Genomic DNA, 23318 nt, shown 5'->3' with positions numbered 1-23318 from the left:
TTTGACATTTTAGCGCAGATGTTGCTCGATGGAGAACTCTTCACTCATCTGGTGCCGGATCCTGAGGGCCGCTTTTCTTATGATGTGGTTCAAAAGTGTTTCGATTCTTGCGTTCGTGTCTTGACCCGACTGCCAGATGTGAGGAAAGGCTTGCTAAATGTGCTAAAGCGCTTAGTGCTAGCCCGTAGCACAGGTAGTTCCACACCAGAAGAATGAATTTTGCGTTATTTAAAAATGACACATACTACTGTACACTGTTAAAAATATACGTTACTTTGAGGAACTTTTAGCCGTTCTTTAGTTTGAAGCCTGTCTCCGTAATCGACTTTTACATTTATTGCCCATTTTTGTGAATCAGTATCGGTCAGTTTGCTTGTATAGTTTTGTTTTACTTGTATAGTAATTATTTACTTTATTTTTTTAATTCATGCCAGTGTCTAAATATTCTTTATTAATTGAAAATTCATTGCTCTTGTACTTGCATTAGTATACTTTTTATATTATTATTATATCAGTGGTATAAAACTTGTTAAAATCACTATAGTATTGTTTAACACAATAATTTCTAGGACAATATATTGTTGTCTCTCCACAGTTTCACATTAAAAAATAAACATATCTAGTTCCTTGATATTTCCAAGATATTTCATGTTTTTGCTGGTCAAATTTCCCACATGTTGCTGCACAGTAGAACAGTGCACTACAACTCTAGTCTGATAAATCTTTTTAAAGACCTTTTGCCCCCAAATAGGGGTTTTATATCCGCCTTTCTAGCAATATTTCAGGCAGTTCACTTTGAAGGTCTTCTTGGTCTTCGAGACCTCAACTTAACCTCCACCATTACTGTTAACTACCATTTCCTAATTACATTACAAACTGAGGAAACGGCTTCCTAAAAGCAAGTACTTCGCTATCGTGAAATAGCTTTCCCTGCTTCGTGGGCATTTATTATTCTAATTTAGGCAGTATTATTCTAATTTAGGTAGTATGCTGATGCCTGTACCATTTGCAATTTACTGTTAATATTGTTATTTATTATTTGCATTTAGCTTGTCGTGTTGCGCGCACAATGCAGCTGGGCAAATTCTGCAGATAAGGACCCTATGTGACAAAGCCATCGTGAAATCATGAAGGGGCAAACAATTTTACCAAACTGTATATGTAGGCCTGGACAATATTTTGATATCGGTATTTATCGCGATAAGAAATGTTTCAAAAACGGTGATATCATTTTTGTGGCATATCGATATGTATTATTTACAGACAGGCGTTTTTAGCTGCGTCAGTTCACTGCAGCGCTGAATACAATCAGCCTCTTTAGCCAGGCTAAGTCAGTGCGTGATGACGCAATCATACAGGCACGTAGCCAGATAGGCTAGGCTAGGCTAAACCTGGGTCGGCTCCGCTGCGGTCCACACCTAAAATCTCCCGCGATGAAGCGAAACCAACCCTAACCGAGCGGATCTCAGCTCCGCTCCGCTCCGAACCTAAAGCCCACCCGTGGTGAAGCGAAACCGACCCTAACCGAGCGGATCTCGGCTGCGCTCCGCTCCGCACCTAAAATCTCCCGCGATAAAGTGAAACCAACCCTAACCGAGCAGATCTCGGCTGCGCTCCGCTCCTCTCTGCTCCGCACCTAAAACCCACCAGCGATGAAGCGAAACCCCCCCTAGCCCTAGCAGAATGAGACGATGCTGACGTTAGCTTATGAGTGCACCTGACGCTTCCACAAGTGATTAAACAGAATAAATAGTTGAGGGAGGCAGGTCTAATTCAGTGGTTCGGCTTTTAAAGGTCTGATAAACGTCAGACTTCAGCTTGCTCCAAATTGTGCCGGAGAGTGGAGCCGACTAGCAACGGGAATACATCTGTTCCTCCACTTCAAGCAGATTCACTACACACCATATCTTCCTTATTCTGGCTGAAACATTTTTGTAGTTTATGTTGTATCTAATCTAGTTATTTATAGTTGATAAAGTCTATAGGTTTGCTTATTTAACGGGGATATCATGTTCCTTTTATGTATATGAAGGCTTTTTGTATTCCTTATTCTGGTTGAAGCACTTTTGTTTTGATCTGTTAAATATGTTTACAAAAGAATAAGAAGCTCTGCCTCTGTTGTAATGTAAAGTTATTAATATTAATATTATTAATATAGGTTATAGGTTTATGTTTGACAGGGATGTCATGTTTTTATTTTGCTACATGCAAATAAAAGTGAGCATTGATTTGTTCTGACCATTTTTTATTTCTAAAGTATTTCTAAAGTTTTTGTGAGAGGAGGCTTTAAAGACTTAAATTAAAATTTCAGACAGTAGTGTACAGATTTCCATTGCAGGGATTCTTAGCAGCTTTTCTGAGGCCTTCAAAGTATTTATATCGATATCGAAATTATATCGTATTGACCGAAATTAAGGAATATATCGTGATATAAATTTTGGCCATATCGTCCAGCACTATGTTTATGGTAAAATTATGATTTAATTTTTCTAATTAATAAACCTTTTTTCAGTTATGAAACAACTAAAAAAAAAAATCCAAACCTTATTCAAGAATTGAATATATTGAATATCGGGATTATTATTATTATTTTTTTTTTTTTTTTTTTTTTTAACCAAATTGCCAACTCCTACTTAATATAAAATGTCACAAACTGCACAGTTTGCAGTATGAAGCAACGTATGCAGTATGTATGCTCATAAGCTCTCAAAGATGCTCTTGGCTTTGTGCAATGCTCTCAAACTTTGTTTCATAGAAAGCATGCCGAGTCCTTTACCAGACTCTCTGCACATTGCTGTTAATAAACTATTGTGGCTAATAAGAGTGGTGATTTGCAGTGGTTTTATCTTCAGCAGCAGTTTGCCAAAGCTTAGCAGACAGCTTGGAGGCATCTATGACTCTTTAACTGACTGCATGAGATAAAGTGCTTTCCCTTCCAGGTGCTTTGGCTGCAGTTCTTGTAGCTTTGGCCCTGGCACTGAACGAGCAGATCTCATCAGCTGCACAGCTCAAACTTCCTAGTTCACCATCGACATGAATTGATTATGACCCGACTCTTGGCGCAAAGTCGGAAAAGTAATACAGGTTTCCCCTCAATCACAAGAGCGTATCATCGCCATCACATGTCATTTTTGCAAATGGGTGTAGATGTGGGGTCTGTCCGGATTCTCGGCTAATGATTGGCCGTTTACACCCGAACAAAATCCGCCTGCTAACACCTCCCACCCTCCCACCTCCAGATCTGCTCTGGACACGCTCGCCCTGCCCAATAAATGCTTTACTTATTGTTGGACACGGTTCACCAACAAGTGCATTAAAGGTTAGAAAAACAGCTCCCAACACAGTTTCAGGTTTATTTTTTCCCCCTTTTTGGGATGCTTTCCAGAACCTCTCAGGCAAGTATTAAATCAACCTTTAAAGGACTGCGAGATCATAAATTGGGTAGCGGCGCAGCTCTCGCAGGCACTCTGAATAGCTTTCCAGTGCGTTGCACTGCTGTGTGGACCGAGTCCCTGAGGGGAGCGGCAAAGGCCAGCCCTCCCTGGGAACAATGAAAATACATGGGAGTTGGTGTGCTCTCTTAGAAACAATATCGCATTGAACAATACAAACCCTAAATAAATCAGCTGCTCGCATTCAAAAATAAACTTGTTTTGGGTTTTTATGTTGGACAGTTGAGTATCAAATTAGGACAGCAATGATTAGTTGACAAAATTAGTTAGTGGTGTGGTTGTGTGTATTGTTGTGTGTGCATGACTGAGTGAATGAGACACAGCAGTGCAGGAGGTAGAGGAAGTATGATTAGAGAGTCTATATGTCTTTATGTTCTATATGACCAGGCCACTTTGTATCCCCATAACAACATAGATCACAATATATAGCACATTTTTATAAAATTACACAGAATACTTTTCTTTTTCATATTACTCATTTGAATTACATTTAACAAGTGAATATAAGTTTCCATATTTTGTTGTATTTCTAATTTTACATGAGTGTCATGAGGGCGAGAGAGCAAAGCCAGTTGTGCTCTCTCAGGACTCCGACAGCTAATGGCAAACTACATGAACGGGATTCGAACTAGTGATCTCCCAATTACACTGACAACTTCGCTGGACCACTCGGAGCCCAGAGTTTGTGCACTTAAAGTTGTATTTGCACCAGAAGTTATCCAAGCAAAACGTTGTATGTGATGATGGACTGTAAGACGCATCGGATTATAAGGCGTACGTTTTGGCTGGTCAAACTTCCCACATGTCGCTACACAGTAGAACAGTGCACTACAACACTGATAAATCTTTCTAAAGACCTTTTGCCACCATATAGGGGTTCCATATCAGCCTTTCTAGCAATATTTCAGGCAGTTCACTCTGAAGGTCTTTTTGGTCTTTAAGACCTCAACTTAACCTCCACCATTACTGTTAACTACCATTTTCCTAATTACATTACAAACTGAGGAAACGGCTTCATGAAAGCAAGTACTTTGCAATTGTGAAATAGCCTTCCCTGCCTTGTGGCCATTTATTATTCTAATTTAGGTAGTATGCTAACGCACTAGATTATAAGGCATACTGTCATAACGTCTATTTTCTATATAAGGCGCATCTTAAGAGACACTATAAGAAACTTCTAATTCAGCAAGTCTCGCTGCTGGGTGTTGGTGGGGTGGTAGCTAAGTAAGTTAAATAAAGCTAAGCTAAGCAAACAAAACTGTAATGACAAAAAATACATTTTTTTTAAGTCAAACGAGTGGCTTTACTGCTCCTGGTAAAACTCATACATAAGATGCACTGGATTAAAAGGCGCACTGGCGATTTTTGGGAAATTTAAAGGATTATAAATCCACTATATAGTGACCGATCAAATGCACAACCGTTTTGAAAGAGTTCACTCTCCAGTCTCTACTGTGGGCTTGGGCCTGAGAGCTGCATCGCCGGTGATTAACAGTATGTGCTCTCCAGGCTCCCTCTCCCTACTACTCCAACACCAAACACCCAGCTGGGCCTATAAATCCACACACAGCGCTGCACACTGCTCCACACCGCACCGAACCACAGGCACACCTCCCAAAGCCAGCATGCTGTAGATTTCCAAACGCTCAGGGGACGCTCCTGGCTGCACCGCCCCTTCACTCGCATACACTCACTGACCTACCGCCGCGCTGCAGAGAGCGCAAAAGAGAGAGAGAAACAGAGAGAATGGCCTGCCCTTCAGTAGACGAATCTCACTCGCTCACAGCTCCTGTGGACAACGTCCGCATCCCGGCTGTTCTCTCACAGGAAGACTTCAGCCACCCGGGAAAGTTTGGCTCTCCAGTTAATAACCAAATGATGAACTTTGCTTCATGAGAAAACGCCCTAGTGCTGTAATTCCTCATTCTCTGTTTCTCTCTCTCTCTCTCTCTCTCTCGCTCTTTTTCTCTCTCTCTTTTACACCCCATTGATTGCCTGTGAGCCACAGAGCATGTTTCACAATAACACTGGCCTTTTTTATGGCCATGCCCTGCCAGATGGGAGGAGGCTGGCCTGTTTACGATGTGTAACCGGCCCGGCAAATGACATGCAGCTCTGCATGGTTGCCAGTCCAGTCTCTTCCCCAGTTCTGGGCAAGGCTTCACAAAGGTGCAATTAGCAGGAAATGCATTGCAGAGGAATCAGAAGAGGAGCGTAGTCAAGATGCATCATTCTTAGGGACTCTTGTTCATTTTGACAGTTGTGAAAATGGTACTCACGCTCTGGGACTGACCAAGACACAGACACCAAAACCCGCTAGAGAAGCGGGTCTCATTTCAGTCCTAAATATACTCAAGAGTGGTTAGTTTGTGGGGAGAACATGATAAACCTCAGTCTGACACCAACAATTAGATATACTTCTCATGTTTGAGCTAAATGGCAGTTCAGGGGCAGTTTAACCTGATTTATTAGCCATATAATTACTACAGCTGCTTCATGCTAAATTACACTGAAATACATGCTTGTCCAGTATGCAGAACCTTCTTCCTGTATTTACTTTCTTGCTCCACCAAAATGCTCACATTGTTTGTCGTGATGCATTTTGTTGCATTTGCAGTTTTCTATGTGCGAAAAAAAAAAAAAATAAAAAAAAGTTCCCCAAGTAAATAAACTTATTGACTGAATCAAAGCCAAGAAATACTGTTAGAACTACTGTTGTGAAAGTCACAGTGACAAAAATATCATGTTTCAAAGTACACTGAACCCATGTTCCATAACCCAAGGCATTGGTGAATATGGAAATTATATATATATATATATATATGGGACTTTAGTTCATATAGGGACTTATAGGTGTACTAATATATCAATATATCAAAATATTGAGATGTTAGGGTCAATTTTCATAAACACTGTTCGGATCTTAAATGAGTAGTTTACATGTAAAGATAGTAGTCCATTTAGTGCAGTTGCTAGATAGCAGTGTTGTATCCCATTCTACTGATTGGATAAAAAGATTCCCCTACTTACATTTTATGAATGTTCTTTATTAATTAGATTTAAACAGTCACACACATGTAACCTATGTTTATGTTATGTGTAATTTGAAATTAATGGTATACAGTAGATATATGATAATATACGTGATGATCCTCTTGCATATTGAAGATCTCAGTGAGTTCATTAAGAATGATGAACAACTGTGTAAAACCTGGAACCAAAAACATCCGGCATCAGATAAACAGCACTAAAAGCTTTCATCTTCTGGAGAGAGAGAGAAGAAAATCCAGTTCCAGTCCTGCTTTAGATCAGGAAACATCCACAGGTGTTTCTGTTTCTTCCACTGTGAGAAAACGACTCAGCACTGTGGGTCTGAAAGGATTTGGAGCTGATTAAGAAGCTCATACTTGAAAAAGAGAATAGACAAAAAAAAAAAAAAGAAGAGCATTTGATCTACTCAGACTGCAGTAGCAATTTAAAACAACAGAGTGCTTTTATTTCGTTTCTCATACTGTGGCAACTTTATAATACTTTATTGGAGAAGGACTTTTAGTGCAAGTTATGCGATTTTTTTTTTGCCATTTAGAGCCAGAAAAACAGGTGCCACATTTTGATTTTAGAATATAAATATAATATACAATACCCGTCAAAGGTTTAGATACACTTCTTCTCATTCAATACGTTTTCTTTCTTTTTATGATTTTTTTTGCATTGTAAATTTTATAATGAAGACATTAAGCTATAAAACATGACATTGTACTGGAACACTTGGAATTATTTTGTAAGCAAAAAGTGTCAAACAAAAAGGCCAAAATATGTTATATACTTAGTATCCACATTCAGCTTTAAGGACAGATCTGAACACTCTTGGTATTTTAATCTTAGTTTTTTCATGAGGTAGAGTCACCTGGAATAGTTTTCTCAGCATCTTGAAGGAAGGAGTTCCTGGAGGTGCTGAATAATAGTTGCTGCTTTTTCCTCACGCTGTAAAGCTTCAGCTCATCCCAAATCACCCATTCCAGTTGGACTGTACTTGGACGTAATTCCATATTTGTCCCTTAATTGTTCTGATGTCGTTAATGTTAATCTACAATGTGGAAACTCAATTTGAAAAAAAAAAAAGAAAGAAAAACCCTAAATGAGTGTGTCCAGACTTTTGACTGGTACTGTATATGGAACTATCATACATTTATTTTCATTCTTATAGGTAATTACGTACATATATACATTGTCATCACATTGTATAAAAACCTGTATGTGGTTGTGTGTAAAAATGCAGATGTGCACAGTTACTTGGACTGAAGCCAGACTCGCTCTAACTCTTGGGAGTGCTCACTTTCTAATCTGCAACTCACTTATACCCCACCCCTGTGGACCTGCGCTTAACACACACACACACACAAATATATGCATGCACGTGCTAGGAGAGGAAGCTGTGTGAGGAAACCCCATATCTCATGTTTTAACATGAGACCTCCAGGCCTTGTGTTTGGACTTGAGTCAAGAGCAACTTCTGCATTCAACTTCTAGATTTGGTTTCTAAATCCTGTAGCCTCAACTCCAGTTTTAACTCTTACACGACAACAGTTCTTATCTTTCCTCTCTGTGTTCGATTTGCGTTACGATATTTTATGTTTTATTACCACTGGTGTCAAAGTTAGAACACTAATAATGCTTTAATGCATTTAATTGTTAATATATATTTTTGTATTATTTGATTTTAAATTTTTATCCTATTTTCTCCCCAATTTACAAGGCCATTTACCCAACCCACTCTTTAAGAATTCCCTCTATCACTAGTGACGCCCCAAGATTAGGAGGGTGAAGACTAGCACATGCCTCCTGCGACACATATAAAGAGAGCCACAGTCTCTTTTTGAACTGCTGCTAATGATGCAGCATTGACGGGAAGCATCACAGCGCACTCGGAGGAAAGCTCAGCGACTCGGTTCTGATACATCAGCTCACAGACGCCTCATGCTGATTGACATCACCCTTTGGAGTGATGTGGGAAAAAAAGAGCACCATCTACCCACCCAGAAAGAGCAAGACCAATTGTCCTCTCTCAGGGCTCCGGTAGCTGATGGCAAGCTACATGAACAGGTTGATTTGAATCGGTGATCTCCTGATCATACTGGCAGCGCTTTAGACAGCTGGACCACTCGGAGCCCCCAATGTCATAATTTTTCATCTTTTTAAACGTATGTTCTTTAAGTTGTATGTCCTGCTTTTGTGCCCCCTTTACAGTCGGAAAGTGTAATCAGGGCATACTTTACACGTGCATTTCTTGACAAGCTGAGGGAAACAGAAAGTGATCCCTGAAAGTGATAGAAGCAAATGTGGACTGAAACAGAGTCTTGTTTATGGTCATTATTTAAATATGGATACAGAGCCTCGTGTTCATTTAATCTGAAAAAAATATGGATACAGACAGCCCCCTTTACCAGAGTTACATAGTTAAATGTAGTAAAAAGGTTTATGTAGAGTGTTGTTTTACCTGTGTTCGTGCAGATTGGTTGTACTACAGATATCACAGTTTAGTGCACACAGTCACACAGGGAACAAACAGTATGCATGTTTTGAAGTGCTTATGTCAACAGTGGATTATCGATGACAGAAGTGATGCAGGGTTACACATGGGAATACTTTGTGTCCACTTGTTTATCTGCTGTGACTTTCTCTCTGAAACACACCAGTGCAAGAAGTAAGGGTGATCAGGTACAGAGCAGCTGAATGACTTCACATCAGAAGAAAAGAGTGGGAGATGACTGAGATGGTGGGACAATGTAAAAAAGAGTGTAAAGCAGTGGGAGGACACCAAAATAAAGTGAGGAACACAGTTTATAACAAGACAAAAACAGAGAGTAGGAAAAGTATGAAAAAAGGAAACTGACAATAAAAGGATTGAAAAAGAGATGAATAGTGTGAGGTAGTACAACAAACAGTGGAAAAAAGAGTGAGAGAAGACAAATGGAGGCAGAAAAAAAAGGGAAAGAGTTAGAAAAGTCAGGTGAGAGAGTGGTTAAAATAGGAAAAAAGGAAAAGACAAGAAGAGAGCAAGAGAAGACAAAATGGAGAGTAACAGAAAAAGAAAAGTGGAAGGAAAAGAGTGGGAGAAGACAGAAAAAGATCAACAGAAGGACTAAAAAAGAAAGAGGACGAGTGAGAGAGACAGAAAAAGGAAGAGGGGGAAAAAAGCTTGGGACGAGAAAAACGGAGTGACAGAAAATGGAAGGATGAGGTTAAGATGAAGAAGGCAAAAGGTTAAGAGAAGACAAAAATGGGGAGGTAGAAGGGAAAAGCATGAGAGAAAGAAAAAAAGGAGTAAAGAAAAGAGTGATGAAAATAGAAAGAGACAGAAAAAGATAGAAAATGGAGAAAAGGGAGAGAGTGAGGGAGCGTAGCTGCGAGGGCTCTGAAGGCTTTGGTTTGCATTTATCAGGCTTGGCTCTGTCAACATACAGGACCTTAGTGAGACCACGTTCAGATCAAAGATTCAGGGGGCCACGAGCCCACAGCTCAGCACAAAGCCCCTCGAGCTGCCCACTGGAAAATGTTAACCCTGTCAACTTAAACACACACACACACACACACACACATTGTAATGCAGTCGTGCTCAGATGTGTGAAGATGAGGTGTGTGTGTGTGGGATTGGTGATGGTTTGCTTTTGCAGGTTGGAGGAAATGAAGAGCTGTCAGCCAGCAGCTATTAGTGTGAGTGTGAGAGAATGAGTGAAAACAGTTAGTGTAGCCCTATATATGTCCCTCACACTCTTTCTTATTCTATGTCTCTTTCTCTTTTTCGCTTTCTCACCATATTTTATTGCTTTCATATATTCAATGTCTGTATTGGCTCTCCTCTCTATATATCATCATTTAAAAACTCATCGTGAAAAAATTGTTGCATCCAAATGTGTCAGATGGCTATTAGAAAAGAAGATAAAGATGACAAGGAACAATACATAATTTAAAAAGTTATATACTGATGTTGGCGACATTTATTGAGCTACACACATATAAGTGTGTGTAACACACGTGAAACATAACATGCCATAATATATATATATTTTCTCATTCTTAATCCCATTTTCAATTACCCAATCCATTCATTAGGACTCCTCCTATCACTAGTGATGCCCCAACATCAGGAAGGTGAAGACTAGCACATGTTTCCTCTGACACATATGAATTCAGCCATGCCTTCTTTTCCAACTGCTGCTGATGTAGCATTGCAGAGTAGCATCACAGCGCTCTCGGAGAAAAGCGTAGCAATTCGGTTCCAATACATCAGCTCACAGACGCCTTGTGCTGATCAGCATCACCTATTGGAGTGATGTGGGAAGAGAGAGCGCCATCTACCCACCCAGAGAGAGAGAGTGAGAGAGAGAGCAAGGCAAATTGTGTTCTCTCAGGGCTCCGGTAGCTGATGGCAGGCTACATGAACAGGATTTGAGCTGGCAATCTCCTGATCATCATGCAGCTTAACATACTACTGCAGATTATGCATGCTGCCTTTGTGCTTTTGTTTTGTAGAAGGACACCAACAAGGCCGAGGTGTCGTATCATCTTTGGTCTTCATTACAGGTGCTTTAACACATCAATGTTATGTTAATAAGGTCCTGCAATCAGTGGCCTTACCTTTTCTAGACATATACATTTCATAAACATACATAAACATAAACCTAAACATACATTTGCAAGACAAAGAATGTGAACCCTTTGGGATTAGTCGGATTTCTGCATAAATTGGTCATTAAATGTGTTCTTAACTTCTAAGTCACAACAATAGACAAACACAGTCCGTTTAAACTAATACCACACACAATATATATATATATATATGTGTTTGCATGGTTTTATTGAACACATGTTAACATTCACAGTGAGTCGTTTTCAACTGTACAGTATTTCAGCAGGACAATGCATGTCCACATGCTGCTGCCGTCTCAGGAATTTGCTTTGAAGATATATATACACAGATGCTATTCCAGGGTATACTGTGTGTATCTCAGTCTCTCTCACTTCTCTTTTCTCTGGTTTCTGTTCTTCTATGCATTGTTCTGCTTTTTCTGTCTCTCTCTAACATTCATGGTCTCATTCCCTCTTTATCTGTCATTATCTATCTCCTTTAATCTCTCTCTCTCTCTCTTTCTTTTAGTTTAAGGGGGAGTTTATAATGTTCGGACAGACACAGAGCAGACTCCTGTCCCCACAGCTCTGCAGGGACAAGTGTGTGAATAGCAAGAGGGCATAAGGTGTGTGTGAGTGTGTGTGTGTGTATGTGTATGCGCACTTCTATATGAAGGCTCTGGAGATTTATGCTGAGCTTGCTGGGGGAACAGTGTGAGGAGGGGTTTTGTGTTGCAGGAGATTGAGAGGCCCCAGTGTGCTGGAGGGGTTCTCACTCTCAGATTGTGTTGAGATGGGAGTGTGTGTGCCGGAGGAACACTTGAGGAAAGAAAGCTGAAGATGGCAAAAGTATGTGGTGAAATCAAATCCCTGTTGCCCGGCGAAAAAAGCATTTTAAATAAATGTAAAGCTGTGGTTCTGCTGGGGTCAGCAGCTGGTGGAGTAACCTCTGTTCGCTGATGATGAGGCGCGGACTGATTGGGTGATTTCTAATTTCCAGTCTTTGAAAGTCATCTGCTCAACAGTTCAGCACAACACAATGACCTAGAGAGTCTGAGAATACACACACACACACATGCGCACACACAGTTTCCCAGAGGCCTGTCACCACATCTTTTTTGAGACCTCAGCCACACACACCATTGTGGTGTGTTTCAACACCCTTACAATGTGCCATGTGCCAGAGGTGCTTCTCGGCACGCTGCTTTTTTTAATAACCACCGCAGTATCTTTTTACATGTGATCAGACAGTAACAGAAAGTCAAAATAGGAAGGTTTATAACCATATGCGTTGTAATAAACCATAATTGAACCAAACAAAAAAATTGCAGCAACAAATAACAAAATCAGAAGCAGAAAAATATTGGGTGAACAAACATACTCAATGTGATTTCCTACAATATATACAAGGCCAGCAATACAAGAAATGGAAATAAAAATATATAAAATAACAGATATTAGATATTAAATTTCTCCAGGAACCCACAGGATTCTCCTGTTTGATAACGGCTTGCTTTTTAACCTTTTTGTTGCGTTCATACAAGACAAAAGAGTGATTGGCAGACATAGTGTGAGGATGACACAGAGGGCATCCTGATTGGTCTGTTTTTGTGCCCAGTAGACCTTTCACTGTCCTCTGTGGGTGGGATTTACACTCAACCTGTCTCTTTTGTAGTGCATCAGTTTATTTGCACCACCGCCATTTACTGTTTTATTCTTTTTCTATTTTTATCACTACATTATTATTTCCCCGCCAATTACCCAACCCACTCATTAGGACTCCCACTATTACTAATAATTCCACAACTACAGAAAGGTGAAGACAAGCACTTGCCTCCGATATATGTGAAGTCAGCCACCGCCTCTTTTCCAACTGCTGCTGATGCAGCATTGCCGAGTAGCATCACAGTGCGCTCGGAGGAAAGCGAAGCGACAGTTCAGATACATCAGCTCACGGACGCCTTGCGCTGAGCAGCATCTACCCACCCAGAAAGAGCAAGGCCAATTGTGCTCTCTCAGGGCTCTGGCAGCTGATGGCAAGCCACATAAACGGGATTCGAACCAGTGATCTCCCAATCATAGTTGAAGTGCTAAATCGGCTAGATCTTTCGTAACCCCCACCACCTTCATTTACAACATGGGCTCTTCCTTTTTTTTTGTCGTAAAATCATTATTACGACCTCCTCCATCATTGTCATGTTTGTTGTTTTTCAAGACTTTTAGTTGAAACTGCCCTCTAGTGCATGTATTGCTGGAAGTATGACATCCATGCCAGCGTAAAGGTCACATACATGTATGTTTGCTGTTTTAGTTACATTGTTGTTTGAAATGGATGTGTATCTTTGTACATAGAGTGAGTTTTGAACATAAATGAGCCTTAAAATTGGTGGATCTAACCCACCAACAAAACTAAAACAAAACTAAAACATAAGGCCTGATTCTATGCCTTCTTGACATGTATTGGTAAAGATGAGGCATTGCTGACAGTAACAAAGACAAATAAAAGAAAACATGCTAACATAAAATGCTAAACCCCACTCTCAAAGTCTCATAAAAGTCACAGAAAGCAAAGCACAGATTCATCACTTATATTTCCTCTGGACTCCTGCCACAGAGTGGCACTTGGCACAGCCAGATTAAAACCATTTTCTCTTCCTAAAACAAGCTACAGACATAAGAGAAGCTCTGTTTTAAGCTCTGAGAACTGTTCCGAAAGAAATAGGAGAACACGGATTGAGTATCGTTCCACTCGCAGAAGAACACGACTCCCCACCTGTTGGACAGCTGTGTGAGGAAAAGGCCAGCGCAGCTAAATATTCCTCCAGATGAAGGTAATTGAACATCCATCTGGAAAAATGCAAAGCATCCCATCAGGTCCTCCTACAACAAACCGCTGGAAGACCATTTCCCCTACCGCACTGAAAGAGTGCAGAATGAAAGGCTCTGGAACAGCGTTTGAGCGCTCAGGCCTTGCTTGTAGTTCTTTGGGTCGAAGCCGCCCTTTTGCGAGCCTTTTAGAGCTGACCTTGGACAGACCTCCTCCACCCACATCCTACTCATTTACACAGGTTTCCACTCCAAATGTAGCCCGTCCAAGAGATGTTTAGCTTACAGAGTTTGCTTTTTTGGAGCTATTTTTTTTTTTAAGTTTGATGCACCATTATTTGCCCAAAATTACATTAATGATGTAAAAAAAAGCCATTTTTTTATAATCTAAAATAGTCCAAATTGGATGTTCTTTATTTTACTTCGTATGCAAGTAGACGTATACAACTGGCCTGAGGACTTTTGGTATGCACACAATAGCAGATTAGCCAAAATGGGTAACAGATAACTGCTAACTGTGTTTCTGAGCTCATTTATTCACAGTTTTTAACCGATTGATGTCTTTTTTGTCTTTTGCTGGTTAGATTAGTAGGTCCTTTAGTTTGATCTTATTTGTGTATGAGACTATAGTTCACTTGAGTCCTCATATATCACCTTTATAACACTAGAATGCAGCTGTTGGCCCAATGCTTGCCAGGTTATCAGACTGCCACTAGCACTAGCACTGTACATACGTCCAAAATGTCCCTTAATCTAAAAACTTGATGAAAAATGCTGATGAAACGTATTTCAAGATGGCTGCCGCTTATTATTTTGGCTACATTTAGTGTTTTGATGGTGGCAGGTGTATCATTCTAGAGACCCTGTTTGCACCTGGTAACTTCATGTAGTATTGGTTAACTTGTTGGTCACTTGGACTGATAGCAAAGATCTTTAGAAATTCAGAAAAGTTTTCAAACAATGTTTCTTGGATAGACCAAGACCTAGACAAACCTGGAGGAGGAAAAAAGGGTTTTTTATGTCGGGCATTGTTTGTTAAATATGGTGGTGCAGTGTTATGGCACCATCCCCATAGGTTTCAATGGCAAAACAGACAACTTTCAATCACGTTTTTTTCTAATATACTGTAATTCTACCTCCTTTATTTAAATGCAGCAGCTAGTGTAACCTCTGCTTATAATGTCAACTTTTTATATCCCCACAGAATTTGTTTTTAAAAACGTTAATTAGCGCTATTCAAAAAAGGTGTGGTTATTGCAAAAGGGCTGGTTATGGGCGGGACCAATAACAGACCGTCAGCTCCGCTCTAAAGCCTGTGACCGCGAGGCAGCCCTAAGGGGCGGGGTTATTTAAATGAGTAGGCTGTCTCTACACAGTCTTTCTCCCTCCTCTGGTCTCTACTGCGCAGACTCAGGTATCAGGATCGCCAACATGGCGGAAGATTTTGGCTTCATTTTCATTGAATGAATGGGAATGGCGACACAGCTTTTTTTACAGTCTCTGGTTTGGAATGATAACTTGGTCTATAACTTATAACTTAGTATGCATTATAGGGACTAAAGACTAATTTATATCAAAACCTGGAACTATTAAGATTCTTTATTGTTATAATTTGAGGTTCATGGAAAAGTATAGAAATCAGAATTTCTTTAAAAAACTTTTTTATTTTTTTTATTTAAAAGAGCCTTATTTCAAATCTGTGTAAAACCTCTACCAGCAGCTTGTCGTCTAGATGGATGTAGCAGAGTGACATTGCACAGAGCACAGCTGTTTCTGTAACTGACATCTGAAAGTAAGTACTGAATAAGGCTGAAGAGAGGGCTTGATTTGTATGGAAAGGCTCGTGCAGCGCCTATTCCACTTTGATTTTTTTTTTTTTCTCACTTGAATCAGCGTCCCATCGAGCTGTGTGAAATGTGGTATGTGGTCGAGCTGCAGTCCAAAAGGAGCCTAGTATGAGCCTGCCAGTGGTCAGTGCACCACCAAGCTGAGGAAGCAGAAAACGGGCTGTAAAAGCCCACAGAAACATCCTCTACACACCATGACTCACAACGTTGCTGACTGACACATTCAGCAGATTCAGAGGCCCTAAATGATCCTCGCTTTTAGACAGCAGGGCTGCATCAAGTGCCATATAAAAAAAACCTTTCATGAATTATTATTATTCATGGTTCTTATTAGCGGAGGTTGAACCGGATGTTTCCTTTCTTCTCATTCAGCCGCTCCAGTTGAAAGCCATTCAGGAACAGATGCTTTTGTTGAACTGGACGGATTCTGTTTGAAAAAGCTGTATTCAGGCTTGCTAGGGAAGCTGCTTTAGGAATCACTTCACTGGACAAGTACACTTACGTGAGTGAAGAATTAGCCTCATGAAATTGAAAAAAATATGAATAGAAAAAAGAAACAGATGCAAATCATTTTAATACTCAGCCACAAATGAAAGCCTGATATGACCTCACAATTAAATCGGATAAAAGATTCGCTCCATTATTTCAAGGGTTGAAACGATTACTCGAGTAAATCGAGTTGCTCAATTAATAAAAAATTGATTGAGTAATTTTTTGTGCCTCTATTAATCGTTTATTTAATTTAAAAACTTAATGTGACAACGCGCTTAGCTTTACAACACCCACACACAGGAAGCAGGTGAAGGCAGCGGAGGAGTTTTTTGTTGAGAAGCGGGAATAGAGCGACAACTTGCGAGAATAAAGGGCAATAATAATGGAGCATTTTATGCTGTACAGCTTGTATTATTCCACAGGTCTTGATTTATTTTGGGAAAAATCCCCTGCCCAAAAAGGAGAATCCACCTCTGCTGTTCAGAAGCTAAGATGCACAACATTAAGCAAATATTTATGCCTTTTTTAATTGATTATTGCTCTATAGTTTTGATACTTACAAGAAATCCTTGATGACAATAATTTAACTTAATTTTAAAGTACTAATAATTTTTTTATTTTTATTATTACTTTATTTCTATTTGTGTTTGCAGTTTGGAAATGCCAATTGTTGTGAATTGATAAATATAACTTATCTAAACATGGAAACCAAATGGTCGTTCATTATTAAGCAAAATGTCTTGTTTTCTTTTGCAAGCAAATGTGTTTTATCCGATTACTCGATTAATCGAATCGATTTTGCAGTAGAGTACTCCATTACTAAATAATCGATAATCGATATCTGCAGCCCTAATTATATCTAATATAAATAGTCTTGCCCTGTTTTCAGATTTGGTTCACTGTTAGCCACATGACAAATGTGGTGCACACAGATCAGTGTGAGGGTGTGATAGAGGAGTTGTGTTTATCGGATATAAGATCACGTTCCAGAACCTAATTTTATACACTCACAGCATCACCCATTTGTTTCTGATGTTCTAAAATGACTGGGAACACTAGGAGTGTACAAAAGGTTGACGCTGTTGGCCAGATATTTCTGAGTGGTGGATTATTCTTAGTCCAGTGGTGTTTAAAAACTCCAGCAGCACTTCTGTGCCTGATCCACTCATACCAGCTCAACACACTACTAACACCACCACCATGTCAGTGTCACTGCAGTGCTGAGAATGAAGTTGAAGAACAGGGTAAAAGGAGGATAATAATGTTTGCAGTTTGGGAAAGAGACGTTAACCACAGAATGCTCCTATATACTCAGTGAAGTTTTTTCAAAAATGGATAATAAGTGTAGACACAAAGATCTGGGCATAATATTCTGACATTCACATTCAACAGAGAGTGTACAAATGAACAATAAAATAAAATGTCCTCTTAGTTCTCATTCTTCAGTAAATGTAACAAATTCAGTTGGTTGAGGTAAAGTGACTGACTCTGCCATCCAAAGAATCCTGTTCAATTTTGTTTTGCACATTGTACCAGTAAGAGCAGAGTGTGAAGATTCAGTTAGCAGGGTAAGAGCACAGTTTTGCTCATAATATTGCAATGCACACAACATCATGGGTGACGTACTAGAGTTCAAAATTGTTCAAATTGTTGGTGCACATCTTGCTGGCGCATCTGTGACCAAGACAGCAAGACTTTGTGCAGGGTAATGTCAGCATACCACCAAAAAGGACCAACCACATCCAACAGGATTAACTGTGGACGCAAGAGGAAGCTGTCTGAAAAGGATGTTCGGGTGCAAACCCAGATTGTATATAAAAAAACATAAAACCACGGCTGCCCAAATCACGGCAGAATTCAGTGTGCACCTCAACTCTCCTGTTTCCACCAGAACTGTCCGTCAGGACAATAAATTATCGTGGTCTTTCAGTTTCATTTTCCAACCCCTGTATCTGTAGTAAGCTCTGCACACCTAGTGAGATATCAATGCAACAGTTGCAACTGCACTCCACTGCTAGTACTCCATGTTGGCCTAAACAGGTTAGTGCAGTAAGAAATGTTTCCAAGTGCATTGTCATCAGTTGACACGTTCTGCATCGGCCTCTTTTGTGTCGTTTAACAATGGCATGTTCCGCAAGCAGCTTGTATTACCACGAGAAAGAAGAAAGGCTCTTTATGGATTCCGCCCTGAGGGTCTGCGCTGTCCCTGAGCTCGCCGAGCTCAGATGCAGCACCATATTCCTCAGTACCAAGGGGCACATTTACATGCTCTTAATCCCCCCCAGATGTTCCGCAGTGACACGGAAAATGATAAAAAGGAGCTCGTCCCGGGACGGTCATGTGACCTGTTGACTTCTTCTGCGTTTGGGATTTGTTTGCTCCCTAATTAAAGGAGCATTTGCTAAAGTGTTTTCGAGTGTTCATCTGGATTTCTGTAGCGGGCTGCTGGATCAGGGGGAGCTTGCATGGCATCTCCCTTTTGTTGTGCAAAACCATCCAGCCACAACGAACGCTTTCATATGGTCACTGATTCAGTGGAGAAGCGGCAGTGGGGTTACATGTTCCTTTCTTCTGACAGCTCGCACATGTTTATAAGCCCATTGATAAGTTTGGACTCTGGCTTCCCTATTTTTAGCAAGCTTGCCCAACATCTGCAAGCGTGCGCTTCGGTCACTAATCCTTCCTGAGTTGCTTCTCTTTGTTCGTTTTCTGCGAACCTCGCGCCGCCTGGCCCTTTCAGTGGAAACAGGGGAGCCTTTGGGTTTAAGAAGTATGTATTTGATTCTGCAGGGCTGAACTCTAACCTTTGCTATACTCAGAACCCATGGGCCGTAGATGACTAAAGCAGGGCCAAGCGTGAGCTGCCTGGGCCAATAAACAACAGATGTTCCCCACCGGAAACAAGGACAAGGTTTCTCAAAAAAAAAAAAAGAAAAGAAGAAGAAGAAGATAAGAGGGGGGGGGGAGAACAAACATCCAAAGGCTACATCCCAAATCACTCCTTCAGTCTGTTCACATTCACGTGTAGCACCATGCGCTTCAACCTGTTTAAATCTTTCTAATTGGAACGTTAGGCTTTAGATGTTCTCCTCTCATTGTAAAGCTGTTTATAAATTCAAGATGAACATTTTAAACAGAGCTGATTTGCAGCAACTTAATGCATTGTATAGATAATACAAAAGAAAAAGCTGCATTGGGACTCTGAGTGGTCCAGCAGGCTAAAGGCTGCCACTATGATCGAGAGATTGCTGGTTCGAATCCTGTTCATGTAGCTTGCCATGATGTAGCTGCCAGAGCCCTGAGAGAGCACAGTTGTCTCTCTCTCTCTCTCTCTCTCTCTCTCTGGGTGGGTAGATGGCGCTCTCTCCCCCTATATTACTCTAAAGGGTGATGTCGATCTGTGAGCTGATGTATCAGAACCGAGTCGCTGTGTTTTCCTCCAAATGCGCTGTGATGCTACTCGGCAATTATGCATCAATAGCAGTTGGTAAAGAGGCTGTGGCTGACTTCACATGTATCGCAGGAGGCATGTCCTAGTCTTCACCCTCCTGATGTTGGGACATGGCATCAATAGTGATAGGGGAAGTCTAACCCATGAGTGGGTTGGGTAATTGGCCGTGTAAATTAGGGAGAAAATGGGCAAAATTTTAGAAAAAAAAATTAGAAATACAAAAAAAGAATCAATAAAATTGTGGTTTTAATAAAGGCAAAAGATGTTAGAAAATGTCACTGGTTACTGGTTTAAATGTTTAAATTTCAAAATGTAAAAGTTAAATCTTAGCATACTTGAAGTATATCTGCAATTTTAGAATTGACCACATGCACTGGACCCCAGTACTGTCTATGATTGAGTGAAAAGTGATGAAGTGAGTAGAAGGTTGTCAGGTGGTCTGATGTTATACTCTCTTTTTTGTGTGTGTTTGTCTGTGTGTGTGTGTGTGTGTGTGTGCACAGTGCTGAAGGACAGTGAGAGGCAGAAGCTGGAGGCTGTCAGTTACTCCTCTCGCTTCGCTCTGGGACTCTTCTACAAAGCCGGCGTGCAGATCAGCGTCCCCTGGGCGGCCAAGTACGTCTCCAATAATCCCTGCATTCGCTACATCGCTATAGACGATAAAAAGCGCAATTTAGGTCAGTGCCTCAGTTTCTCTCTCTCTCTCACACACACACACACACTCACACTCACTCACTCTCTTTTCAAATTGTTTCTCACACTCTTATCTTCTCTTTCCCCTCTGTCCTGCTCTCTTGAGTCTCTTCCCCTTCCTCCTCTGCTCTTCCTCTTCATCTTCTTCTTCATATTTTCCCATTCTAGAAATGGCAGCTGTTAAATGAAGGCTGCTCTCAGCGGATTGTTCTTTATAATAGGGCGTCCCTGCTGGTCTCGTCCCGTAGGCCTGGCTACTCTTGGTCCCTTTAAAGTGAAAGCTTGGCCTCCATTTTCTTCCTGCTGTTAATTGCAGTCAAACAGGCTGAGCATGTCAAGTTTGCTTCATTAGTTTTTAACTGTAGACCAGCTTCAAATTTAACATACAGCTCAAGAAAAAAAATATCAAGAGACTACTTAAATCAGTAATAATCTTTTTTTTTTTCAACTGTCTATAGGTATATGTTTGAGTAAAATGAACAATGTGGTAGAATTGGTAGAATAATCACAGCTTTCATGTGTCTCTACCAGTCTTTCACACTGCTTGTGGGTGACCATATGCCACTCCTGGCTAAAAATTCAAGCAGTTCAGCTTTGTTTGATGGCTTGTGACCATCTATCTTCCTCTTAATTACGTTCCATAGGTTTTCAATGCGGTTTATAGGGCTGGAGATTGGGCTGGCCATGACACTGTCTTGGTTTGGTTTGATTTTGTTCTAGTAAAAGCAGTAGGAAAAGTCTGTTTGGCTTGTCTGTATTGTTGATACAAAAGTTGGGTTTAGACCAAAATACAAATAGAGCGCACGGCGCGCGGTGTGTCGCCAAAATGGGAACGGACGTCTGACGGTTGACTGTTGTCAGGGTTCAAATCAGTATTTGGCTCACCTGTGTTTTCTGTTGCCAAGATACCAATATGCCAGAAATGATCCAGAACACACTTCACTACCAGACCAACACGCCCATCAGCATAGATATATTCCTAAACTCTGTCACCAATATAACAGCGCGGCCGCAAGGCTTGAAAATAAACTGTTGGCGGGGTATAAAGTAGCAATGAGCATTGCAACACTTCTTGCACATGGACCTATATCTCTAAAACCGTAATGTTAACAGTAATGTACAATAAAGGCCTTTAGCAGCAGTTCTATTGGCCTGTACATAATGGCATTCTGCCAAAAATTGAGAAACAGCAATAATGGAGAGACAAATCTTTGCCTGACGTCCTGAAATGCGTCTCTATAGAGAATATTAGTTAACCAGGGGTACCCAAACTTTTGCATTAGACTATAAATTTTAAACTTGTGAACTGTGTACCTCATAAATTAGCAATGTGTGTGTGTGACTAATAGAGTGTGTATATGTGTGTGTGTGTGTTACACAGAGAAAAGCGTAGCGTTAGGCTATATATTTAAGCCTCGTCAGAAGGGCCGCCACACCTGTCACCTTTTATTCACTCCGCTGTTCCGAAGGCAACATCATAATTAGCGCTGCTGTTAAATTTTGCATTGGGCTGTGGTGTTCTCTCAGGCTGGAGCGCAGCTTGCCATCCTCCCCCTGCCTCCCGCTGCTGAGCTTTAATCTCCAGTTTCATCTGTGTAATGTATTTCGCTTGTAGCTCCACTAAATAGACCTGGATGGGAAGGCAAGAAGCCGACCGATTGCTTTGAAATGTCTAAAACAGTCTGCAGTGTTTAGACCTCTCTACAGAACAGCTCATTAGACTAGAAATAAAGACCTTTAACTCTCAGATGCTGGAGTTAAGGAAACTTAGTGTGATTTGATATGATTTCTCACCTGTTACTCAACCCACTCATTGGAACCCCCCCCCATCCCCTATTTTCCCCTCAAGATCACACCAGGAGGGTGAAGACTAGCATATGCCTCCTCTGAGATATGTGAAGTCAGCCACCGCCTCTTTTCCAACTGCTGCTGATGCAGCATTGCCGAGTAACATCACAGAGCACTCGGAAGAAAAGCGCAGCGACTCAGTTCTGATACATCAGCTCACAGACGCCTTGTGCTGATCGACATCACCCTTTGGAGTGATGTAGGGAGAGAGCACCATCTACCCACCCAGAGAGAGAGAGCAAGGCCAATTGTGCTCTCTCAGGACTCCAGTAGCCAATAGCAAGCTACATGAACTGTGAGCTGATGTATCTGAACTGAGTCGCTGCGCTTTCCTCCTAGTGGTCTGTGATGCTACTGAGCAATGCTGCATCAGCAGCAGTTCAAAAAGAGGCGGAGTCTGACTCCTGGTGTTGGGGTATTACTAGTGATGAAGGATGTACAGCTGAGTAGCAGCTGAATGAGTGGGACAATTGGCCTAGCTAAATTTTTTGAAAATTAGAAAGAAAGAAAAGAAAAAAAAAAACGCAAAATGTTAATTTTAGAGATAAAAGAAGAATTAGAGATAAAACATAGGCCAAAAAATTTAACTTTGCAGGACTCTTTACTTTTTGATTTATTTATATTCTAAGAATTTTCTTTAAAAAGTCTATGCTTACTTTATGATGCAGCCCATTGATCTGGTAAATTGAACAAATCCCCACTTTACAAATATCTGTAAATTTTATAATTATATTATTAAAAAAACTGCATTGGTTTGAGAAGAAATGTATTCTTAAGAACAGTTAATAATTGAAACCCATTTGCAGAGCCTTTTTTTAATGCATATTCCGATTTTATTTAATGCCGAAACTTTTTTGTCTTTTCTTAGCACTAAAATCAGCAGAAAGTGTAAAGAGTAGATTTTAAGCCTTCAAAGCAAAATTTTAATCAGATAGAAATGTCATTCATTATGTAACTTACTATTGGATAATTATATCACTAGTGAATAGTACTGCTAATTTAAAGGAAGAACTCTTTGAATTGTGTAGATTAAGGGTGAGCTGCGCTGCCTTGTCTGTGAAAAAGAGAACTGATGTTCGT

At 40.5% G+C, this 23318-nt stretch overlaps 1 protein-coding gene across 4 annotated transcripts in view; it reads left to right on the top strand.

Annotated features, from left to right (window-relative positions):
- rnls (renalase, FAD-dependent amine oxidase) overlaps window positions 1–23318 on the top strand; it is a 119830-nt gene that overhangs the window by 26590 nt on the left and 69922 nt on the right. For all 4 annotated transcript variants that reach the window (XM_007251153.4, XM_007251152.4, XM_007251154.4 and 1 more), the window contains one exon: window positions 20201–20374. In XM_007251153.4, coding sequence (XP_007251215.3) covers window positions 20201–20374 — 174 coding nt within the window. The remainder of the gene's footprint in view (window positions 1–20200; window positions 20375–23318) is intronic.

Source organism: Astyanax mexicanus, chromosome 15 (assembly GCF_023375975.1).
Source record: "Astyanax mexicanus isolate ESR-SI-001 chromosome 15, AstMex3_surface, whole genome shotgun sequence".
NCBI lineage: Eukaryota > Metazoa > Chordata > Actinopteri > Characiformes > Acestrorhamphidae > Astyanax > Astyanax mexicanus.
Note: the sequence above shows the minus strand (reverse complement) of the source record. Positions and strands in the feature narration are given on the sequence as shown.